Source organism: Apteryx mantelli, chromosome Z (genome assembly GCF_036417845.1).
Source record: "Apteryx mantelli isolate bAptMan1 chromosome Z, bAptMan1.hap1, whole genome shotgun sequence".
NCBI lineage: Eukaryota > Metazoa > Chordata > Aves > Apterygiformes > Apterygidae > Apteryx > Apteryx mantelli.
The window spans coordinates 67,044,278-67,070,539 of NC_090020.1; the positions used below are offsets into that span (position 1 = coordinate 67,044,278).

Below are 26,262 nucleotides of genomic sequence, written 5' to 3' on the forward strand. Positions count from 1 at the left end.
AAAAATGGAACAAAAACGATAATTTTTCATTTTGTACTATTGCTTTCTAGAAATAGAGACATAAAAATTAATAAAGTGAAAGACATTTCAGCAGCAGGAAGACACCAAATTGAGAATACGCCTAAAACCTTAAAATATAAAATAAAAACAGCACTGTCTGAAGTCTTATAAAAAGGGCTGATTTTACTTTTTCTTTTTTCTTAGTCAAAAAAATCAGTTCAAAGACAAAAGGATCTTTGCCTTCATAAGAACTGCAGGTACAGAACAGACCTCCAAAATATAGGCGCAAAAATAAAGTTAGTCTCATTTTTATATTAAAATTAATTCCATGACATGAACCATTTCAGTTGTATGAATACTTTGTATAAAAGACAGAAAGCACTATCCCAGCAGTGAAAGAATGGCACAGTATTCCATTTGTTCATATAACCATGATTAACTTCCCAAGTGATATAAAAAAAGTCTTTTAGAGGCCCTTGGACTTGAATTCATGAACAATGTAACACAACAGAAAAGGCTTCACAGTCTGTACTTGTTCTCTAAAAAGCAGAAGCAACTATCTTCCTCTCTCACATGACAGTTAAACCAATCTACTCTTGCCTGCACAAAGAACTCTTGTGCTTTTCTTCCAGGCAGGTGGGAAAGACCAGAGTTTGAAAGCTTTTGCCTAGTAAACCAAGATATTTTTTGCTGAATTTAAGTATTGTGCACTTTCTTATAAAACGCAGTTTCTGAAAAGGGTTCAAGAAAATTTCATATTAACTCAAGCTTGGGTAAAAGTTATAATTTACTGAATATTCTTATATTACTGGGTCTGTGGAAAAGAAAATATTTTTCCCATGAATGCATAAAGTCCCCCCGCACACTGCAAGTCATTTTATAAAACTGAGTTTGTCCACATTTTATGGCCTGAACCTACAGTTTTTATCTAAAGCAAAACCCTCAAATACGCCCATCAATTTAAATTTTGCCTACATAACATTTGCTGGATTGCTAGTCCCCATATCACTGCAATTCAGCACCAAGAAAAAACAATAAAAATCCCAGTGCACTTCACCAAGGACTTGACCTTGCAAGGTAGAGAGCATCCTGATCTTGATATAGCAAAAACTACTCATGAGTCAAGTTAAGCATGTGCTTAAGTGACTGCCAGGTGCTGGGGGTACTTGATCTGAACAGCAGTAAGAGGACTAAGCAGCAGGCAAAAACAAAACAAAACAAAACAAAAAAACCAGCACCACTTCTTCCCTGTCCCAAACAAGAACTCAGAACATCCTAGCTTGGCCTAAGGAACCTGATATTTCTCCACATCCCACCCTTCTGCTTAAGCAGGGAGCAAGGATTTTGTTTGTTTCAGTTTTTCATGACTTGAAATAAAGGAAATGAGAGTTTTTTCCAGATGCATTTTAACTTTAAAATTTTTTTCCCCTCAAAACAATAGTAGTATTAAGCATCTTTTAAATTATTTTAATTACTATACATCAGTTTTAAACCAACAGATGCCAGTTCCTATATAATTAATCTAGAAATTCCAAAGAAACTGGAGCTAAATTGGAATTCTAAAGTACTAAGCCTCTGTATTTAGTGCAATAGGAGAGCTGCACAGCAAGCCTAACAATGTGATAACTACTGTTTTTTAATGAATAAGCCCAACTGTCTGCATTAATATTTGCATTATTCACTCTGAACTATTTGCTTCATGAACTATAAAACTATGTATAGTAAGGTTAATGTACTGCATGGAAACAGTCTAATGCAACATCTTGTGCAAGACAGACAGCAAAACTTAGCTCTTTTTCCCCCCTCTGTTTTAATTCTGAAGACTTGCAAACAGTAATTGAACAGTTAGATTATTAACAACTGGTTCTCTATGGATCAATGATTCAATATTTTAACATGAGGTATGGAATACATATGTTATTTAGCAAGCCATTGTGAAAAACAAGCAAGTTTTACTTTTGAAAGGCTCAGTGAGTTTAATGCTAATTTTCTAGAAGTATTTTTCTTGAAAAGGTAAGTAACAGTCTAAGCAGCTGAATGGTAGCTCCAATCCATTTTCCTGCAATTCTCAACATTTAGAAACCGTTAGTTAAACGCCTTGGCTTCTCTGCTATCTCATTTGGACAAACAACTTTTGTCCATTATCCACACTGGACCAAATTTTCTTATTAGCTGTGAGAAAACAGGAAAAAGGTCTGGCAAGTTCTGAAATAGGAAAGAGTCAATTCGCCAGTAAGAGGGAAGCTCTGCCTTCCATATCCACAAATATCTGATTGTGAGGAGGAAAATAATAATTAGCTGTTATTCAAGTAATTTTTTACATTTGTCTGAAACACATTAGCAAGAGTGACTTGCAGACCAGTGGTGGTCAAACCACAGCCATAGTAAATAGGCATGAACAAAAGTGGTCAAACAGCAGCTCTACCAGGGAACAGTGTGTTTAACAGTAGGTTGTGAGGAAAAAAGCATGAGATCAGAGTGAAAGACAGTGACCAAGACTGAAAGATTACGGGAGAAACTGCATACTCTGCTCAGTGCAAATGCCAGATACGGTGACAGTCAATGCGGGGGGTGCACAGAGCTCACCTTGGGAATAGTAAGCAAGAATTAAGAACATGGGCACCCAGCTATATGCAGCCCAACCCTCAGCAGGTCATGAGAGTGCTGGGCTCATCCAGCTGGCCTGGAGGTGTATGGTAGGACAAGACTACAGCACGGGGAAGAGGGATTAAAAACACAACTGATCCCTGAATTGAAAAGGTGTGCTATTAATGTTTTAGATCAACTTCTGGCCACTAATATTTCCAGTAGTGCTCCAAATTTTTCATTTGAAGTTTTTTTTGTTTTGTTTTGTTTTAACTGAAAGATTTGGGTAAGGCATGGTCTGTCTTTCTGCTAGTCTACAGTTCTTTTCCTCCTGGTCCACTACTGCTTACCTTATCAGGGAATGCAGCACCAGCAGGTAATCAATTGTGTCCATACTGACAAACCAAAATATAAAGTATGGCACATTCCATGAAAATGAAAATCTTCACAGGGAACTTCCTCAACTTGATACTAAATGGCAGCAACTGCTACTTAATAAGGACAGTATTAAAGACATTACTTTACAGAGACTAATGGATATGGCTTCTTAAAATAGTTAAGGAGAGTTTAACCAAATGTTATATAAAAGTGTGAAACTAAGTTCTATCCTTCTGTTAGACTAGCTGACAAAAAGAAAAATTTGTATTTATTTTTTTCTAGCTGCCTCAGCTTCTCCAACAGCTGTTCCATCACCTTCTCTTGAGAAGAATGTAGATTCCTCATTTGGTCAAGCAGCTGTCCACTGAAGCTCACAAGGGGTGTGCACTGAATGTCACTCTACATCTGCTTGTTCTTCACTCACATTAGAAAGATTACCACTTCTTGCTTACGACAACATTTAGATTAACCACTAAAACATTTTGCATTATAAACTCCTTTCAATTTGCATCAAGCAAACAACTTACACAATATTCTCTATGCATATTTTAAAATGTGTAGTTACAAACTATAAATACATGTTAGTTTGCAGAAAATGAATCAATCGTGTCTGGAAGAAAGGAAACAGACAGAACTTAACACCAGGTAGGTTTCCATGGAACTTCCTGCTGAAAAACAGGATCAGGTGAGAGCCAGTGCATCTTTACATCAAAGTAGTTTTAGGAGCCAAAGTGTACCCTATTTCTTCCAGCATTCTCCTGTAAAAGGGAAACAGGCCTGTAGAGACCATGAAAATACGGAAGAAATAGTAACTTTCTACAATTTGGCTCTAAACCCAAAGTTATTCAAAACCTACAGCTCCATTAGTTTGGTAATAATCATTACTTGCTGGAATGTTTTCTCTCTCAGTTTGAGACTTCCCTTGTCTTCTCTCTCTCTAGCCATTTGCCCTCAAAGAGCACTACAGTCAAGCATACCTTTGAAAGTCTGACACGGCAAAAGGTGTGCGATCAAAGAGCATCTCACTGATAAGAGGACAATACTCACAATAGAAGCACTAACTCCACAAACTGAATCACTGTTAACTGTGGTTAACAAGAATCATTCACTCAGTGATGAAGGCAAGACTCAGATCTTCAAAGTTGGATGTCTAAAGTTAAAGATAAATAAGCTGTTTGAATTTCCCAATTAGAAAGCAATAGTTTCTTAGCTCTTAGGAGATGAAATCCATTTACTTGAAGTATTTAAAGAACAGGTTGGATTGCTTGCTCTGAACCCATCTAGTCATGCTTTATTTGAGAACTATTCAGTACTCACTGAAAATGAGTTCTCCTAAATAGCAAGCCAAGAAATATTGGCCTCTATTTACACCAGATATTTTCAACAAAGCTAATGAAATGGGCTTCAGCATGCTTCTTAAGCAAGCTAACTATTAGACGACTGAAGCAAATATTACAACAGATCCGAGGCCTCTCTAACACCTCTTTTTGTTTAATCTCCAGTACTAACTCAGATGCATCAAGGTACACACACACTATGGTATTTTTGAAATGTACAGACAGCAGCTCAATCACATGATCTCATACTCTTTGCTTTCAGAACAATAAGTTTGCAAAGAGTCTGAGATCTTCTCTCTATAGAATTTATATTAAAAGCTTATTCCTTTATAGAGCAGAATTTCTAGAAATTACAGTCTCTCAAAAAATACATCAATCATTTATAGCAATGCATGGCGATCTGAAGCCACTAGTAACTGTATAACAATTCTTTTCATAAAACTATGTAATGTATTAATATTATATCTAAATTATGACAATACAGTTTGCACAAAGCTTTAATAAGTTTATGACTGTATGACAAACTTCAGATACCCAGAGAACAGAATCCAACATGCCCAGTTCATGCTGGGGCCACTGAAAAGACCCTGCCCCCATCCCTGTCTCTCATACTACCATGAATTACTCTGAGAACTGCAGTAACGTCATTAAAAAGAAAGGATTGCAATATGAATGTTCACTGACAGTCAGGAATACAATTAGTTCATCTGCACAACATTAGAAGGATCACAAGCTTTAAGTATAATGAAGTGAATTTTTTCACCAGGTTGAAGCGCCAGAGCCCTCCTGTATCCCTTCTGAAGTATAGGACCAAGTTTCCATCTGGTCATATCTCATCTACTCAATGCCCTGCACTTATAACAGCATCAAATTCTTTGAATGTGGTACACAGTTTAATCTCTTAAGCACCGAACTGATTCTTGAAGTCTGTCAAACCTAAAACCAGGAGCATTGGGCAAAATGTAACTGGTTAACATTTAGAAGTGGTCAGGTCAGAACTGGTAACACAATGCTCCTTGCTGATATGAAGTCCTATGAAGCCATTAACAGAAAAATGGGATAAAAGTATGATAAAATTCAAAATATAAATCAAACAGCTCTTAATGCAGATTTATTATGTCTGTATATTGACTATATGAGAAAAACTATATTAGAGTTAGTTTCTGGCCTACTTTGAAAGAGGAAATTGTTTACGGCATGTTGGATGACTGTCAAGACAGAACGAAATGACTCCACACAACATGTAGAATAAAAGGTTTCTTGGACAACTTAACTTCTCTATCCCCAGAAGAGAAGAACAGACAGTATAAGACATTTATAGCTTGGATCAACTTAAGATAATAAGGATAAGCAGATAAAACCATACAGAATATTCCTATCTCCAAACAGAATGGATAGAACGATAGCATACAAACAACCTGGACACGATGAGCTAGGTAGATTTTCAAGAGCTACAGCATATTAAATCACTGTTGGAGGAATTACAAACAAAGGGAATTTAGACCATTCTGGCACTGTTCAAAACAGCAGAATTATCAGCAGAAAAAGCGTTGCAAGATTGCCACTGGAATGAGAATTTTAAGTTCTCTCAGAAAGAGACACTCCAAAAAAAATAAAAAATAAACCACATAAAGCAAATATAAAAAAGCTTATAAAAATTTCTAGCAAAGAAACATAATATAGCATAAGAAATTTAAGTCTTAATGATTCTTTAGACAGTAAATGGCATAGAGGGGGAAATGAAAAAACAAACCAACCCTTTTTTCAAAACAAATAGTATTTCTTTAAACTATTTGAAGCAAAATTCAAAGTTCCAAAAAAACAATCTCTGACCTTACAGAAGAAGACCAGAGACCTAGAAAGACAACTTTAAGAATGATTTGAATGTACAGTTTCATTGCTAGAAATCAGATTTTTCCCCAGGGTTCTGTGTTTCATAACATACGCTGCTGAAAATTACAACAAATTATTACTTTCATCTAGTAGTTGTATTAAAGTAGCATTCAGGAGCTCACTTGGTCATGAACTAGGACCCCACTGTGCTAATCAACCTGATTTATTTTATTATTTATATACCTTCTCTGGGTTTGGTTTTCTTATTGGGTATTCCGCTTTTTAAGCTAACGTTCAATTTGACAAATACATGGGCAAGCTATGTGAAAAGAGAGGAAACACCTACCTGAGTTATATTGGGAATGAATATCATTAATCTGATTTATTATTGAAATCCTGTACCATAACAAGTTACATTAAGTAAGCACTACACCTTGCTAAGAGATGTCTGTATTATCCACTGACACCATAAACATCAGAGATCTCAAAACGTCCTTGTCCTGCAAAGAGTGACGCATATACTGAACTTTGGTGCCATGAGCCAAAGGGGACTAAACAGTTCCACATGTATATCTGGATCAGGCATAAAAAGCTTTCCTGGGGTCCAGAAATAAAGCCAAAAATTTATTGGAAGCCTATTCTGAGTAACTGCAAGCTGTAGAAACACTGCCCTGTATCAACATATTGGATCTCTTCACAGACTTATGATAGATAACTGTAGCCAGGATATTTCTTATCAGAAGAAAGTCATGGGTAAATTATGTTCTTGCCATGAAGACCCAGACTTAGGATCTTCCATCCCAGAACTCCTGCACGTGTAAACACACTGTTGCATGTTATACGAGGTGCCCCGTGCTGCACAGCCTCCCCGTGGAACAAGGAGGAGCAATTTAGTGATATGTGTCCAGTTGTCTAGACACAGGCCAAGCACACAGTAACTACACCCACTCTAACAATGGTAGCTACTATTAAAAGTGTTTATTTTTGTAAGATAACAACAAGCTACCATGACATGAAGAGAAAATGGCAGGAAAAGGCATTCAAAACTTTTGCTAGCACATGGCTTAAAATGGTTATTGGTTCAGTAACTCCTAATTTTTTTTTTTTTTATCCAGACTATGCAGAAACAATAATGCAGGAATCTTATCTGTTGAAAAGGGGAATATTTAGTGAAGCAATCTTAAAAAATAATTAGCAATAAAAATCCAATAATAACCATATTAGCCTGTGATAACAAAGCAAGGAAGCAGCTTACAGGACAGTAAGTATATGGAGTACTCCTTAACAAAATACACCACTTTTTCTTAGAGTCCTCAGTGTATTCTTGACTGTGAGGTTTTATTTAAGCTTTGGTGTATTCACATCCCACTTATAACACAATGTACTTTAGCTTTTAATTTATATTATGCATACTGCTATGTCTCCATACACCTTCGAGATATAGTTGCTGATACTAATTGCAAATTATATATTGTCAGAGGGAAAAAAAGCAATGAGTTTTCATCCCTTGCAAACGGGTCTCAAATAAAGGAAAAGAGACTTCTTCTGTACTTGCTTAAAAATAGATTTAAAAATTGCAGAAACACTTTCCTATAGTGGCATGAAAGCGTAACACTACAGAAACATCACCTCACAGAAGCTCTAGCCTGTTACCAGTGATTTTGAAGAAAGCTGGACAGAATAAAAGCCACACTGATATTCATCCACCTCCCACTATTACATTACCCAAACATTCTGGAGCACGTATTTATATGGTAACTTGAACAAATCAAACTCTGCTCTCAACTGAGACTTTGAAGCCCCCAAATATATTGAAAATAAGTAGTAATATTTTAAAATAATGAACATTAGATCATGCCAATTGCACCTATGTTTTAGCAGAACTATGAATAGTTTCTTACTGCTATTAATAAGTTCTTTCAAGAGCAATGGAGGAAAGTTTTCCAGAACTGGAGAATGAGTCTTCTACTATGCTTTCTAATTGACAGATAAAATTAATAGGATAACCTCAGTTCATAATTCCATTATGAAATCTCCCCCCCAAAAAGTAGTTCCAGCTTTCAGGTATATTCTTGCCAGACAAAAATTGAGTAGCTGAATTTACCTATGCCATCTTTTACTGATTTAGAAGAAACAGGGAAGGAGAAAAAAAAATTGTGAAGCATAAAATTTATAAGCAGGAATAAGCATAGACAATCTGGAAGATAAGTTTCACGAACAAAGAGAGTTCAGAAAACTACAAGAATGGAAAAAAGTCAAACAACTGAAAGTTGACAGAGTCCTCAAACACCACGCTTGTTAACAAGACTCATAAGGAAAAGTCTTCATTCATCATAACCCACCAGCACACAAAAGAGCCATTCTGTTTTAGAAGAGGAAGTGCTCTTATATTGTTCAAGCTACAAATAAAGTATGATTACATAAAAGCATATACTCGCATATTGAGAGAACTATATTCAACAATATTGGTTAAAAAATTAAGTATTGAAGGTATTTTCAATGAGAAGCATACCAAGTATATCTGTAAGATGACCATCTGTGGCACTAGAATATAGAGATAAATGTGTACTGTAGGCAGAGGAGATATGTTTTCAGAGATAATGATTTCTTCTCTCTCTCTCCCTCACATTGGATTTCTTTAAAAAAAGGGAATTAAGTAATAAAATTACAATGATGCTTTTAAAATTCAAGTTTGGCCTCATTTGAGACTTAAGTCTTTAACACTGACTAACATCAGAGAATAAATACCATTATCTAGTACTTTATAAGAGCACATGATGTCAGATCCTTCTCAAATTATCTGCCCCTTTAAACTTCTTATGTAGAACATATTAAACTACTTTCAACCATTTTTGTAGCAACCTAGCATTTTATCATGTTCACACAGTAATATGCCACCTTAGAATGAAATCATGTTTTAAATTGTGGGCTATCCTGTTCATTAGTGCTGGTAAAGATCTTCAGGGCAACTGGTTACTATGTATACTGTTTTTAGTACAATTTATTTTCCATTTTGCTTGCTACCCAGTTACTACCTTTGGCTTTTACTCAAAATCTGGTGATACTTTAAAATTGTCTTTTTCAGCTGTTTATTATAGCCACCTTCTCTTCTCATAGCATTTACTACTATATATAATACTGCCACATAACTTCAAAAGAACAGTTACTTGTTTCTATAGAATTGATTTGGTATCATTATTTGTAACTGGCAGGTTACAGTAGTATATTTAGACTGGAACAACCCAAGCAAACAGGCTTTCCCTTCAGTCAACTCTGCCATGGTTGAAACTTCTGGCACTGGAATACAGAGACGGGACAGTAACATTTTAAATTGCTGCAATCCAACTCTGCCTGCCAGAGCCCACAAAAATATAAAAGTCTCATAGAAACTAAGGAAAAGGAGCAAACATCAGATTGTTGATACGGCAACAAAAAACAAGATATCCCGATTAGCCCAAGTTTCCTCAAATCATTGTTTACAATATTACAGTATATACCCTCTTTCCAAAATTCTTGCTGATTTTGAAACATTAAGGCAACAATTCAGTGGATTAGTTATGTCGCAGGCTTTATGCATGTGTACCACTACTCAGAACATCATTCAGGTAGCACACAAATAGGCCTGGGGCAACTTAAGCTTTTCAACTAAGATAGTCTAGATAGATCTGTGAGAAAGATGCCAAGCCACTGACTAGCAATTATCAGGAAAAATTTGGTTTTAAGAATTGTCATGTAGTCAATCCATGCTAAGGAAGCCCAGAAAGGTATAGACAGGAAGCAATCATTATCCTTCTCTTCAGTATCCTCAAACATTGCTTCAGTTGAGATAGAAGCATTCAGAGAGGTCCACAGATTCAAAGAAAAAAAAAAAGTGAAAATTAATGTGTGCTTTCAGATTTTTAAATTGCACTGCCACATAGCTCAAAGACAAGATTGTATTTGTTCTGCGATACCATACACTAGGCTTTTGTGGACTATTCATGTAATCTCACCAACACAATCCTCAAACAACCATCTTCTTCCCACAGTTGTGTTGCTCTGTTTACAGATCAAGTTTGAAATTTAATAGAGTAGTTCTCTGGAACTCTGACACCGTCAATAAATTTGCATTAAGAAATATAAAATAAATATAAATATAAATAATATAATATAAATATAAAATAATAAAATAATAATAGCAAGACCTTTTCATGAATATTCCCAGTCTCATCTCAGGAGGAATGCCGAGATGCTCTGACATCAGCTTCACAAGGCCTGAACAGGTTTCCTTGCCTCATCTTCCCCCATTTCCCTCCAAAAAAAGAAACTCATTAAAAAAATCTGATATAAAGCAGTTGCATTCAGCTTGTGATGAGACGTTAGAGCTGACTTGAGTTTTATACTGAAGTGAAAGTAATGTATTACTTTTAGACCAGAAAAACAAGATATGGAAATACTTTTGACTTTTTTTTCATTTGTTAGTAAAGTTAATGTTAAGATATACATAAGGTTAAACTGTTTCCAATATGCCAAAATTAGAGAAAAATATTTTCACAAGGCAAATTAAAGCTATATACTAATTACATAAACTTTGTTAGTCCCTGTATCAGGAACGCCTCATTTACCCAAGGATCATAATAAAGTGAAAGGTCTTCACCATAATTGTAATTTTTTTGCCACCAATACATTAAACATTTTAAAAATCCACACATTTAAGCAGAGTCCGATAAATGAAGTCCTGTGTATGGGACAGCATGTTCTTAGCTCTGTCAAGCTCTACAAGAAAGACAAAAGAGCTTTAGACGCTGCTGCTGAAGGGCCTGTATTGCATGTGTCCCATACAACATGGCAAATGATAGGAAAATATAATCTTGCTTACAGTCACACTTCACAGAATCACAGAATCGCTGAGGTTGGAAGGGACCTCTGGAGATCATCTAGTCCAACCCCCCTGCTCAAGCAGGGTCACCTAGAGCACGTTGCACAGGATTGCGTCCAGGCGGCTTTTGAATATCTCCAGGGGAGGAGACTCCACCACCTCTCGGGGCAACCTGTTCCAGTGCTCTGTCACCCTCACAGTGAAAAAGTTTTTCCTCATGTTAAGACTGTGTTTCAGTTTGTGCCTGTTGCCTCGTGTCCTGTCGCTCAGCACCACTGAAAAGAGTCTGGTCCCATCCTCTCGACACCCTCCCTTCAGATATTTGTACACGTTGATAAGATCCCCTCTCAGTCTTCTCTTCTCCAAGCTAAACAGGCCCAGCTCTCTCAGCCTTTCCTCATAAGAGAGATGCTCCAGTCCCCTAATCATCTTTGTGGCCCTTCACTGGACTTGCTCCAGCAGTGCCACATCCCTCTTGTACTGGGGAGCCCAGAACTGGACGCAGTACTCCAGATGTGGCCTCACCAGGGCTGAGTAGAGGGGCAGGATCACCTCCCTAGGCCTGCTGGCAACACTCTTCCTGATGCAGCCCAGGATACCATTGGCCTTCTTGGCCACAAGGGCACATTGCTGCCTCATGCTTAACTTGGTGTCCACCAGCACTCCCAGGTCCTTCTCAGCAGAGCTGCTTTCCAGCAGGTCAACCCCCAACCTGTACTGGTGACTGGGGTTATTCCTCCCCAGGTGCAGGACCCTGCACTTGCCTTTGTTGAACTTCATGAGGTTCCTCTCCGCCCAACTCTCCAGCCTGTCCAGGTCTCTCTGAATGGCAGCACAGCCCTCTGGTGTATCCGCCATTCCTCCCAGTTTTGTATCGTCAGCAAACTTGCTGAGGGTGCCCTCTGTCCCTTCATCCAGGTCCTTGATGAAGAAGTTGAACAAGACTGGACCCAGTACTGACCCCTGGGGGACACCGCTAGCTACAGGCCTCCAACTAGACTCTGCGCCGCTGATCACAACCCTCTGAGCTCTGCTGTTCAGCCAGTTCTCAATCCACCTCACTGTCCACTCATCTAGCCCACGCTTCTTGAGCTTGTCCATGAGGATGTTATGGGAGACAGTGTCAAAAGCCTTGCTGAAGTCAAGGTAGACAACATCCACTGCTCTCCCCTCATCTACCCAGCCAGTCATTCCATCATAGAAGGCTATCAGATTGGTTAAGCGTGATTTCCCCTTGGTGAAGCCATGCTGACTACTCCTGATCACCTTCTTGTCCTCCACATGCTTGGAGATGGCCTCCAGGATGAGCTGCTCCATCACCTTTCCAGGGATGGAGGTGAGGCTGACTGGCCTGTAGTTCCCTCGGTCCTCCTTCTTGCCCTTTCTGAAGACTGGGGTGACACTGGCTTTCTTCCAGTCCTCAGGCACCTCTCCTCTTCTCCATGACCTTTCAAAGATGATGGAGAGTGGCTAAGCAATAACTTCCGCCAGCTCCCTCAGCACTCGTGGGTGCATCCCATCGGGGCCCATGGATTTGTGGGTGTCAGGTTTGCTTAAATGATCTCTAACCCACTCCTCCTCCACCAAGGGAAAGTCTTCCTTTCTCCAGACTTTCTCTCTTGCCTCCAGGGTCTGGGGTTCCTGAGGGCTGGCCTGAGCAGTAAAGACTGAAGCAAAGGCAGCATTCAGTAACTCTGCCTTCTCTGCATCCTTCGTCACCAGGGCACCCACCCCATTCAGCAAAGGGCCCACATTTTCCCTAGTCTTCCTCTTGCTACTGATGTAGTTGAAGAAGCCCTTGTTGTCCTTGACATCCCCAGCCAGATTGAATTCCAAACGGGCCTTAGCCTTCCTCGTCACATCCCTGCATACTCTGACAACGTTCCTATATTCCTCCCAAGTGGCCTGTCCCCCTTTCCACTTTCTGTATGCTTCCTTCTTCTGGTTGAGTTTTGCCAGGAGCTCCTTATCTGCTCTAGAGGGATGCAACAACATTGCAGCCCTCATCTGTATGAACTTAGAGCAAACTAGCTTTCAGATAATTGCCTCTTGCAGTCAGTACAACCAAGATAACAGAAAATTCAGCATAGCGTAGAAATCCACCCATGAACTTTTGCAAACACTGAAGCAGTTGGCCCAAACTAGCAGCCTATGCAACTGTAAAATGTCTTCATTAAATTTAGTTCAGGACAAGATGCAGTTACAACAGTGTGACAGACATTTAGATTCATGAACCCTTCTGTTTCCCTTTTCAGGAAAGGGGCATAGTTAAAGACAGTGTTTTAGATATATATCTAACTACTACATGAAAGTAGGAGATTTCACATTGAAGCCTCAATTGAAAACTTTGTTTTATATGAAGTTCAGTCCAAGATAACTACTTTCATTAAGCTATTAAGAAGAGTCCCCATGTCATGCATGTCATCACCCAGGATGCAACATTTTCCCTTGTTAGCCCGTTAAAAAAAAGTAACTCATTGAATTTAACTCCAAAACCAAGTAAAGTTGACCATTTTATTTTTAGTATTCCAACTAAAGGATGTCCTCATGCAATAAAAGGGAAACTGGACATGTAAAGTCCATCTCTATTTGATTACTTGAACAAAATAGTCTCTGAACTACGAATTTTAAACTGAGTTGGCTTAAATAAAATGTGTATCTAGCAGTCATATGCATGCTAAGGATTAGGCCTACCCAGTACAGCGTGTTCTCAATATAAGCTTTTTATTCCAACTTATTATTGGCAGAACAGTGCAGCAAAATCAACTTCCATCAAGTCTCATTCACCTTCACAGAGACCTGATTTGATTTAATCCCATGGTTACACAGACACATGCATACAGCTAGAAAATAAGAAAGCATGTGTGCAAGAATGACAGCAAGCATGTACCAGCACCATCATGGAAAGCAGCAGTCACTTCCTCATCAACAAATAATCTGGTTTTCAACTAGAACAATTTTGCGATCCCTTTTACTATGTAGCCATATGAACTTATGTGCCAGAGGAAGGGGATGATACAGGCACAGGACTGAAAGGACAAGACTGCTTTATTTGGTGGCAGTACCATCTTTCACCACAGTATGGCCTAACTTCTGTGCATCACAGAAAGAAGACAGAATACCCTTAAGCAACCTACAAGACAGAGACTAACTCCCTGTTGTTTCCTATGAGGAGGATGAATTAAACATGAACAAACTTCAGCTTTACATGAAAGCGTCCAATTCCTCCACACCAACACATATTACACTCATTTAGGCCAGAGCTGAACTAGATCCTAAAACAGCAATATCAGAAATGCTGCCTTTTGCAACATAAAACAGCTCACAGTGGGCTGCAATAAAGTTCTAAAAGTTTCTAGTCTACTATCAACGTGTGACAGGGCTGTTAAGTTATTTTAAAACACTATAGAATGCTATCAAACTGAAGGTCATAAAACATTTATAAAATTAGAAGTCTAATAGGGAGATTACTGAAAATTTATTCTAGGAGACAACACAGAAATAGTAAATACCACAAGATTTTTGTTTGTTTGCAAAGTAGCTTTCAAACATTCATATAAGAATGAAAAGAAAAAAAAAACAAAAAAACCAAGAACCCCAGCAATTTTCCACAGTATTCATTTGACCCAAACCCACATAAGCAAGGCACCAAAGTTCCATCTGTTACCACTCCCGTATCTGCTAAGAACATTCCACATCTGTTAATTTAAAGCCAATTTATAGTTGTCATGGATACTTTAAGTTTTTCAATTTGTTCATGGATATAAATCTCTACCATAAACATGTAACAATTTTATACATTAAGATGCTTTTAGGCATGAAAAAGTACACTATTAAAAAATACAAAAAAATATAAAAAACCCAACCCCAAACAGCAAAGAGGCCATAAAATACTTCTGTGCAAGCAGAAACTTGGATTTGCTGTTAGAATATTCTTATATCATGTACTAACATTAGAACTAGTGATAACAGGCATGAAAACACATTAGGTAATTTAAATACCAAGGCTCTGAATAAAGAGCTATACATGCCACTACAGAGGAAGAAGGGACCAGAAGTTATCCTAACCTGGTTAGCGATCTTGTCGAAACAGTATCATATCCCGTCTTCTCAGCAGCAATGTCAGTTTAAGGAGTTTCTACTCCCCACCTCAATTATTCATTTCTATTCCTTCCCACAAAACTTGGAGATAGAGGAGAGGAAGAGAAAACAGCAAATGCTAAACCAGATTTGTCCTCCAATCTATTTCATAGCATGGATCCACTACAGATGCGCAGGAAAAGCAAGAGGATGGCATTTCCGATGAGCAGGCTTCAGCCGTTCTTTCAGCAGGTAACGGTGTGGCACTCCAGCCCCACACAGCACATGTACACTGCATCACGCGTTTGATCCGGCAAAGAAGCCGCCCCAAACACAGCAATAAAACTTACAGAACTGGAGAGCACCATTTCACAGGAGGGAGAAAATTTCGTTATTAAAATAAATGCACTACAGAAGCAGGGACTGCAGTCCCCAAAATCTGAAGTTTGCTTTCCTTCAACCCAAATTTACTCGGCAAGACAGCAAGGTTATGACCTGAAGCCATGAGGTTAGATGTACTGGAAGACTTTGCACTCTGAAAGCTACCAACAGTACTTTCTTAATTTTTCTATTCAAGAGATCACTCCCCAAAATCGTTATTCTCCAATGCTTCCTACCTATGGTAGGGAACATAACACATTTAAGTTTCCTGGACAGAAAGGAATGACAAGATAGTATGACTTGAAGACAAGAGTAACAATCAGAGCTGATGGGAAACTATAGCTACTGTGCATTCACAAGGCTTCTAGCTGCGCGCTTCTATGACTCTAGGAGACCAAAAGTCCCCCTACCTCTGTATCCTATATCAAGCAGCAACTATCTGCTGACACCATGGTAAGAGTAGGAGAACAAGTAGAGTGATGCCTTCCTCCTTGCCCCTGTATATTATTTCTTCCTCAATTACCAATACAGAACCACAGAAAATTAAGGGAATGCTATCAAATGCAAGCTAGTCAAAAAGCAAACAAAAAAAGCCTAACACTGACCTAAATACATTAAATGCAAGAATGGAATGGTTAAGAAGTCCAGTCAAATACATAAAAAAATTGTAGATAACGTTATAATCAGGTTGTAAACTGTCAAATTCTTCCAAGGGTGATAAAATATCAGTTTCCTCACAAATGATGAGGCTATAACAGAAATGCTGTTTGTGTTTGTATCTTGGAACATGTTCCTAGGAACCTTAGCAGCTCTTCCTGCTCTAGGCATTGAAGTAACCTACAAAGCATAAGAAACAGTTCATAATTTCCTGCTCTGCAAAGCTATCAAAACTGTTAAGTCACTTTTTCAACATTTAATAGGCAGACAGGAATGGAATACTGTACCTAGGTACTGATATTGTTTCATCATCATGCTGAAAATTGCACTTCACCTTTGGAGGGAAGCTGACATCAGAATTAAGACAGAAAGCAAAATAAAAAACTCCAGCCCCAAACTCCTGAAGGCATTAACAACAAAAAGGCTCTCTTCCCAAGGCCTAAATAAAATAGGACATGCATTGAGAAAGATGCCTGTTCACTGAGAATATGATTTCCTATGTAATAAGCAAAATACTTGTGCAAATCAGTTTGTGGAAGGATTTTATAAATCCAAAAAAAGGGGTTTTTTATATTTTATTTATTTATTTTATAAACTGCCGTCCTAATGTCTAAGCATGTTTTATGAAGCAGTTGCTTTTTGATGGATCATTACATTCACAAAAACAAGATCACTGGTTTGGACAATGTAGAAATACAGTTCTTTGTTTTAACAACTATAAAAAGAGAAATGTGTGGGGGACAAACAGGATTACGTGACTTCTGCCAGTGAATTGTTATGAATATCAGAGTACGCTGTTGACTAAAGGTACATAATAGTTAAACGAAGTTAGTAGATAGTACGGTATAGTGAAATTCAATTCTGTGCTGATCCCATCTGTACCATTCCAACTCCTCCTGAGATGACTCATTTAAGTAAGGAATATAGTAAATATGACAGAGATGTTAAGAACACAACAGGAAACAATAAGTTGGAGATCAAGTACTTTCTTTCCTTGCACCACCGAATACCTTCTTTGGGACTGTTCTTTGCAGGAAGCATTCAGTCACTTTGCCTCAAGCCGATGGTGAATTAAATGTCAGCTAAAGATTCAGCTACATGAAACAAGCTAAAAGAAAGTACAAGGCACTTACTTGTTGTCTGTCATTTATCTCGTAAGACTTTTACAGTGGTATTCTACAAAAAAAGTCATCCAGAAGCAACAAACTCAAATTTGCCTAGTTATTTTACAGTTCACAAAAAAAAAGTATTTCCCTTACAAAATCATCCACTTCATAACAAAAGAAATCTTGTGCCATTCGTATGTAATGCAGCTAGTTAAAAGTGTAACAGTAAAGAAAAACGGTAGCCGATTTAGGAGATACGAGTTACTACAATAAGTAGACGCAGACTGTTCATTCTGCTACTTCGCAACTTCAGTTTTACTGGGTATTGCACAAAGAGTAACTACCTATATTTATCCATAGAACAGCATACCATGCTCCCTCCCCATAGCAGGGCCCAATAAGCAGAGAGGTGTTCACACTTATATAATTAGCACTAACTTTAAAGCAACATTCTAACTGAGAGGAAGGCACAGCATAAGATCTAGCTCACGCCTGAAAAAGTTGCCAACAAAAGTTATGAACAACATGTTAAGCTAGTTAGTTATCTGTAGTTTTTCCTCTGTATAAAGGGCGATAGAATTCAACTGTATGAGGACAATAAACACAATTTCTATATCTAGTTTATCACAAAGCATAAATGCCTCCGCTGTTGGGGAAGGGGCAACAGTTTTCCTTGTTTGAATCTTGAACACCTTCTTGTAGTTTTATTTACTCACCAAGTAGTACAATAAAAAGCAAAAAAGATGACATTCCACTGTATACCCCTACGTTGCTTCACAATTTGATTTTATCATTAAAGGTAAGGCTTCTAGTTGTAAGACATACTGTTAACTTGCAATCAGATTAAAGGACATCAGATCTACACTGGTCTTAATAGTAGCCCCACAAATCAAACACACGATTCTATCCAAGACAAACAATTAATACTAGATCTGGAGAAAAATATGGCAAACTAAGAAAATTAGTCTTGAAAAATATCATGGAACATTAACAGAATTCCGTCTGGTACCTGTATTTTTTCAAAGGACTATATACTTCCCTCTCACTTTACTACACGAAAATCTTCCCAAACTTTGTGACTAACATTAGATTAGATTAAAATAAGTCATCTTTAAGTTATCCACATGTCTCGTAACTGTCACTTGTGCCACAGAGGTATGTGCTAAAGATCGCTGACCTACTACTTGTTTATTAATTGGCAATGAAATGAGTTGAGATAGGAGACTGAAGCACTGTTTTCCCAGGAAGTGCTAAAAATCAGACATGACAGTGATCTTTCAAGACTATTTAGACCTGTATCAGGAATTACTTCACACAAAATGCAAAGTATGCCATACTATTTGATAGGTATGTGTAATTTAATTACTATTATCTCCTCTCATCTACTGTAATAGAACTACTTTGCTACCTTTCACTTGTGAAACCAACGTATACTGCAAACCTGAAAGGCCTCCTTACTTCAGCTGGGTCCAAAGCTCTGTTGATGAGCACCAACTACGAAGCTGCTAAAGCAAAAACAAACAAAACTCCCCACACAAACAAACCACACCCCACGAGGCTGAATCTGTGGAATATGTTTAAACTCCCATATTTGTTTCCTACATTCCTTTTAAGCTTTACTCTTTAAAAGTAGCTTCCAGATTTCTCATTTCATAGCAACTTCTGTGTGTTTTTATGCTAGTGATTCTAGGACACCTTTCTAACTCAGCTATGAAAAACAATGTAAAGTGGTAATTTGATGGAAAATTTCATACCAACCTGCAGGTTAAGATTTCTGCATCTGCAATGAAAGCAAACTCCGTAATTCTACAATCTCTGATTTTACAAGTTTAAGAAAGTATTCCAGAAAATGAAACCAAGTACTCTGCAGTACCTCCTTAGTAGTAAACACCATTCAAAAACGTTTTATGAATGTAAGGCTTCCTTAACTCACAGTATTTGACCTAGACATGGGTATAATTAAGGAAGAAAAATATACTTTATATTTTAACTTTGTGGTTCAAACCCATCTATAAAATTTTGCATCTATTAGCCTCATATTTATTCCAGGGGAAATTTTCAGATTATTTCAGCAACATTTAGATAAAAAAATTATTGCAAGACCCTTTTGTGTTGCTAAGAGTAGTGTTATTTAAATTAAGTGTTTCTTGAGGGGCTGTGCTTTCAGAAGAAAGCTAAAAAGCCTCCCCTACACATCTAACACAGATCCTAATTACATAAATATTTTGTCCTTAACTTTTATCCTACTGTTTACTGCAGTGAAGAACAATTGGGAAAAATACGTGAAACATATGCATACAACAAAGGCAAAAAACAGAAGAATAGACCATAAATGACAATGTTGAACCAGCTCCAGAGCTTCAGTAAAGCCAGGACCTGTCTCTTTTCCTCTCCACCTCCCACCGTCAGAAGCAAATCTCTGCAAATGCAAACCACAAGTTTTGAGGCTGGCCAAGAAATCATCTTCTTTTACAAAAAACTCCCAGAGCCTGATATTTTGCAAGTTTTACCATTTCACTTCAGGAAGAAGCCAGAATAGAGTTCCTCATCCACTTCACAACACAAAATTCACCATCAACTGAGATACTCTTTTTGTACTTTGGTTTTAAAATGAATTGCTGGAACTAGTGCATATGTTTCTGCAGCAAGTTTTTATTTCAATTCATTGATAGTTTCTCACAAAAATTCTCCAGTAGTTTTGGACACCATGATACGCCATGATAAAGAAGAGACTAAGTGAATTTGTGCTTTCAAGCGTGTTTTAATTTGGTTTCTGGAACTTCCCTAGTTCATTTTTTTCACTGGTCTGTAGTGAAGTTAAACCAACATTGACAGAATCTCATATTTTCAAAAGCATGTTATAATTTCTTAACAGAATATCAAAAAATGATCCTTAAAAAATACAGCCCTAAAAAACCCTATTGCTTTGCCAAGAATTGATGAAAAAAGTCACCTATTCTCTCTTCAAAAACAAAAGGTTTAACAAAAACATCTCAACTAAACTACTTATTTTGAGAAAATTAAACAAGTTTTGACATTCTTGGAAGACTCTTAATTACTTCCAAATTACTAATGCAAATATATTTAATTTTGTACACTCAACCCTAAACAGAGCCAGGATAAGCTACATCACTTAGGGCAAACTGGTTGATAAGCACCATCTTCAGTAAATTTGTTCCCAGTGCCATCTTGAGAAAAAGATGGATTTACATTTCTGAAGAAGGTGAAAAGTTATCAGCAACTGTTGTTCTGAATCGCTCCCCTTCCCCCCCTTCACATTTTACAACTGTTTCAAAAGCTTCCCAACTCATGTGAAAGCATCCATAAAAGCAATTTGGTTTTCTAAAACACCAAGCCTCCAAAAGCTGTTAAGCGCTTTCCAAACTTAGGCTTCACACTTAAATACAGCTGAGCTCTAGAATTAGTTATTTAAAATCCAGTCGTCACTTTCTACACATGCAAATGTAACAAGTGCACAGCAAGGAAAGAGCATAAAACGCATTCTTCTTTAGGAAACATGCAAATCGAATACTGACAAGAAGGAGAATACAAAGCTATTAATTGAAATTAAGAAGAAATTTGAGTAACTTTGACCAAGTGATTTATTCTCCTTGAACATTCAGGAGAAGCATCTGTCTTCTGTTGATGTTTCCCAGAACACTAAGAATATGGTGTTTTAAAACTTCAATATTAAAAACAAACAAACAACAACAAAACAAACAAACAAGAAATACCTCAAAACACTGAGTAAGGAATATGATGGTTACTTTGAAAAAAGCCTGACCACAGGAAAAATGAGACAGTTATGAATGAAAATCCAACCGGCTATGGAAAAAACTGAACAAGAAACATGAACTCATAGGAGTTGCACCTATTAAGGTACAACACAAGAGTAGAACATTTTCATTGGTTGCTACTTGTTGAGAAGGGGAAAAAAACCCACAAACTCCTCTTCCCCATTACCTAAATGACAAATTGCTGTTAAAAAATTGCTTTCACCACATTCAACTCTCTCCCCTTAAGTCAAAATCTACGTTTTAATGACCAGTGTAGAGGCATTTGGCTCATTACAATATTTTTGGTATGGTTTGTGTTCCTATGCAAATATCAGCATGTAGTTAAGACCTGGGTGAGGCCTGACTCATCCAGTCCTTTCTGAGTTTTGGATTTGATGAAGCCCAACTTATTTCTGCTAGAATTGATTCCTATAGTTCTCTGCACATTCAGTTATGCAAAGTCATCTTCAAGCTGTAAAATCTAATCTAGTGTAACTCAAAAATGCCTATCCTTTGGCTTTGATTTTTTTTTTCTTCCTTCTGAAACAAGTTATAGTTTCTCAGTCTTTGTACTGGACTCAGACCAATCCACAATTTTTAAGCTGACTCCATTTATTTGCAAGCAGCCATAACTTTACTTAGTGAAATGAAAATGAAGAGTTAGTTTTCTTCAAGAACATGTATTCATATTTGGAATGATCAAATCAGTTCTGCCTTAACTAAGTTTTCCTCCTTGACTTCAAGATGTCTAGGTGTTTTATGAAGAAAGAATCATAATCAAAATAGCTCAATGCATGTTGTCCCTACCTTCTGACAATCTAATGTCAATCTATTTGAGGATTTAAAAATAGAATCCAAATAAAAATCAGTAGTAATCTAAAGCAGGATGAATTTTTAAGCAACGCATTTAAAGTAAGAAACATGCAGGGAAAATTCCACACTCAATGCCTTTTGCATAAGCATTTCAACAGTACAGGAGAAGACTGCTAAAATAGTTATCTACTAACTATCATCTACTAAAACTTAAATTCAACTTCTGTGCAATGATATTGAAAGAAAACAAAATGTAAAGACAGAAATGTGTTGCAGCTTCAGACATGCAAACATTATACATAAACGGACTGTGATGTAACGAAGCCACATTAACATAGTGAAGTGGAACTTTGGACAGAACAAAACTAAGGCTGATTATTCCTGTCATTCAAATGATGCACTGAACAGACTGACACTAGATCTGCTTGCCTAAACTGAAGAAAAAAAAAAAAAAAGGCCACGAAACAGTTAAGATAAAAAGGCCAATAAGTCATTAAGACAACTGACATGACTACATACCAGAATGAATTGGAATCATGCAGAAAATTCTAACCTACCTATTAATCAGTATCTGTCCTACTGAATTAACTGAGAATCTAATGCGTGGTCAAATTGCTTATGGAAGACTCTCAACCTGCACTTTTACCCTGCCTTCTTTCAAAGCTGGAAGAAGCTGAGTATCTGTTACCAAAACAAGTAATACTAGGCACCCAACTTTGAGAAAGCCAGACAACATTTGCTGACTATCATAGTTGGTACATTCACGGAAGTGGCATGCTCAGACTGTCACAGCATCCTCTTTTTTTTGTTGTTGTGACTCCTCAGAATGTTCTTGTTCAACACACACTGACCTGAAAGGAAAGCCTTCTAGTATGGTCAGTTAATGATGACCCTGCTTAAGACACTATCAAAACCAATAGAAAATATTTGTGTAGGGGATGGGGAAGGACAGGAAAAGATAATCCTCAGAAACTTTAAGAGTTTTTTCATTACAGTAATCTTCTGACCAATTTTTTAAATAATTCCTTAGGCAAAATGCTAGTTTTCACCTCTTTGCATAAGTATTTTGGGTTCTGTCATGTTACTGGTTTTCAATGAACTCCCACAAAACAGTACGCTAAAGGTTGCCAAACTGATGTAAATCATTAATTACTAACAGCAAAATGGGCTTTAATGAAACCTAAGACGATTAAGCATTTTGTTAAAATATTAAATAAAAAGATATAATACTATCCATGACACATAATGCATAAGTTCAAAGCAAGGGTTCAAACATTCACTCGGGTTCTCTAGCCTTGAAGTTTAAATTTAAAGTTTTTCACATGAAGAGTGAATTAACTGCTAAAACAATATGGAAGCCTATGAGACATTACACAGGAGTTGCTCTGTTTCTGACCTTACATTTTATATTACCTGGGGGGGAAAAAAATTGAGGTATACGTAGATCTGTAAAATAGCTATTGCTGAAGATCTCCTTTAGTCACGTTTTTTATTCTCTATGAACTTAGGATGCAACTTGAAGCAGCAATATTTTCTGTTGTAATGAAATTGTCCTAAGAGTGTGGGAAATAAAGTGCAAAGTTTCACTGCACTAGCTCAAGAAAAAGGAAGTTATATTCCTCATAACAGGAAATATTTTCACCCAAAGAAAATCAATACCAACAACTGACAATATGAAGCCTTTCCCTGAGCGCAGCGAACAGAGGCAGCAGTTTGCGCAGAAGGGTGCACGAAGGGACCTTCATTTCTGTTCCCTGTGGTGTACGCTTCCTCAAGTATGGTTGTGACACGCCGCAGACCACGTTCCCCAGCAGCTGTTGGAGTTGCTGTGTCAGAGGCTGGGACCCAGACCGACCCTCTGACAGTAGATGCAGCCCCACAGGTCTCAGGCTGCAGGGAGTGCTTGGGGCCTCTCCGGGAGGCCTGGGCTGGCAGCCAGCTCTCCTGCAGGAGGTGTGCTGCTGTTGGCGAGCTGTGTCGTCAGGTAAGGGAGTTACGGGAGGAGGTCAGTAGGCTGCGCAGTGTCCGAGAAGCAGAGCAAGAGATAGACAGGGTATTCTCAGAGACTGTACAGCTCCAGGAGTCCCAACCCCCTGCAGCAGTAGAGTTGCCAGAGGGCTCTGTGCCGTGTGAAATGGCACATCATAACATCGCAGAAGAAGGCTGGAAACTGGCCACTGCTCATAGGAGGAGGAAGGCTCCTACTCCTCCCAAAGACTTGCAGCTGAAGAACAGGTTTAGTGCCCTCCAGGATGAGGAGGAGATGGGCATGCCTGCCAGGGAAGTACCTGGGACAACAGACCCTGTGCCTTGCCGGAACGCCCAGAAGAAGCGGCAGGTGATTGTTGTGGGGGACTCCCTGCTGCAGGGGACGGAGGCATCTATCTGCCAGCCTGACCTCATGTCTAGAGAGATTTGTGGCCTGCCAGGGGCTCGTGTGAGAGATGTCATGGAAAGACTGCCAAGGTTTGTCCACGCTTCGGACTATTACCCACTGCTGCTCTTCCATGTGGGTGCCAATGACACCAAGGGCAAACTGGAGACCATCAAGCAGGATTTCAGAGCTCTGGGGATGGTGGTCAAGGGTCTGGGAGCCCAGGTCATCTTCTCCTCAATCCTGCCAGTGAGGGGGATGGATGAGAGGAGGAGGAGACAGACTTTCCAAGTTAACGACTGGCTGCGCTGCTGGTGTTGGCAACAGGGTTTTGGTTTCTACGACCATGGGACCCTGTTTGAAGATCAACAACTTCTGGAGAGAGATGGGATCCACCTCACGAGGCAGGGCACGTGTGTCTTTGCCAACAGGTTGGCCAAGCTGGTAAGGAGAGCTTTAAACTATGAAAGATGGGGGAAGGGGAGAGTTATAGTGCCAGGGTAGCTGGCAAAAGACTGCTCAAGTCAGGACGCCTCCAGCAGGTGAATGCAGCCAGGGAAGTGCGCATGGGATGTGGCTATGGAGGATCCTCTTTTACCCCTCCTGGGAAACCTGCATGCTCGATCACCTCTCTGAAGTGCCTGTACACCAATGCACGCAGCATGGGGAACAAACAGGAAGAACTAGAGATGTGTGTGCGGTCACAGGGCCATGATCTCATTGCCATTACAGAGACATGGTGGGATAGCTCGCAAGACTGGAGTGCCGTCATGGATGGCTACGTGCTTTTTAGGAAAGACAGGCCAGGAAAGAGAGGTGGTGGAGTTGCTCTTTATGTGAGAGAGCAACTGGAATGTATTGAGCTGTGCCTAGAGGTGGATGAAGAGCGAGTCGAGAGCTTATGGGTAAGGATCAAAGGGCAGGCTAGCATGGGTGACACTGTGGTGGGTGTTTACTACAGGCCACCTGATCAGGAAGAGGAAGTCGATGAGGCCTTCTACAGACAGCTGGAAGTAGCCTCACGATCCCAGGCCCTGGTTCTCATGGGGGACTTCAACCACCCTGATATCTGCTGGAAAGACAACACAGCTAGGCACAAACAGTCCCGGAGGTTCCTGCAGAGCATTGGTGACAACTTCCTGACACAGGTGGTGGAGGAGCCAACGAGGAGAGGTGTGCTGCTGGATCTCGTACTAACAAACAAAGAAGGACTGGTTGGAGATGTGAAGGCTGGGGGCAGCCTTGGCTGCAGTGACCATGAGATCGTGGAGTTCAGGATCCTGCGAGGAAGAGGCAGGGCACTGAGTAGGATCGCAACCCTGGACTTGAGGAGAGCAAACTTTGGCCTCTTCAGGGACCTACTTGGAGGAATCCCATGGGTTAGGGCCCTAGAAGGAAGGGGGGGTCCAAGAGAGCTGGTTAATATTCAAAAATCACTTCCTCCAGGCTCAAGAGCGGTGCATCCCTATGAGTAGGAAGTCAAGCAAAGGGGGCAGGAGACCTGCATGGATGAGCAAGGAGCTCCTGGCAAAACTCAACCAGAAGAAGGAAGCATACAGAAAGTGAAAAGGGGGACAGGCCACTTGGGAGGAATATAGGAACATTGTCAGAGTATGCAGGGATGTGACGAGGAAGGCTAAGGCCCGTTTGGAACTAAATCTGGCTAGGGATGTCAAGGACAACAAGGGCTTCTTCAACTACATCAGTAGCAAGAGGAAGACTAGGGAAAATGTGGGCCCTTTGCTGAATGGGGTGGGTGCTCTGGTGACGAAGGATGCAGAGAAGGCAGAGTTACTGAATGCTGCCTTTGCTTCAGTCTTTACTGCTCAGGCCAGCCCTCAGGAACCCCAGACCCTGGAGGCAAGAGAGAAAGTCTGGAGAAAGGAAGACTTTCCCTTGGTGGAGGAGGAGTGGGTTAGAGATCATTTAAGCAAACCTGACACCCACAAATCCATGGGCCCCGATGGGATGCACCCACGAGTGCTGAGGGAGCTGGCGGAAGTTATTGCTTAGCCACTCTCCATCATCTTTGAAAGGTCATGGAGAAGAGGAGAGGTGCCTGAGGACTGGAAGAAAGCCAGTG

The 26,262-nt window shown here is 39.1% G+C and overlaps 1 protein-coding gene across 2 annotated transcripts in view; it reads right to left on the minus strand.

Moving 5' to 3' along the window:
• MAP3K1 (mitogen-activated protein kinase kinase kinase 1) overlaps nt 1-26,262 on the minus strand; it is a 69,055-nt gene that overhangs the window by 27,093 nt on the left and 15,700 nt on the right. The window contains exon 2 of one of the 2 annotated variants that reach the window (XM_067315652.1): nt 10,319-10,425. The exons of the other annotated variant lie outside the window; for it this stretch is intronic. Coding sequence (XP_067171753.1) covers nt 10,319-10,374 — 56 coding nt within the window. The 5' untranslated portion in view covers nt 10,375-10,425. The remainder of the gene's footprint in view (nt 1-10,318; nt 10,426-26,262) is intronic. 2 annotated transcript variants of the gene reach the window in all.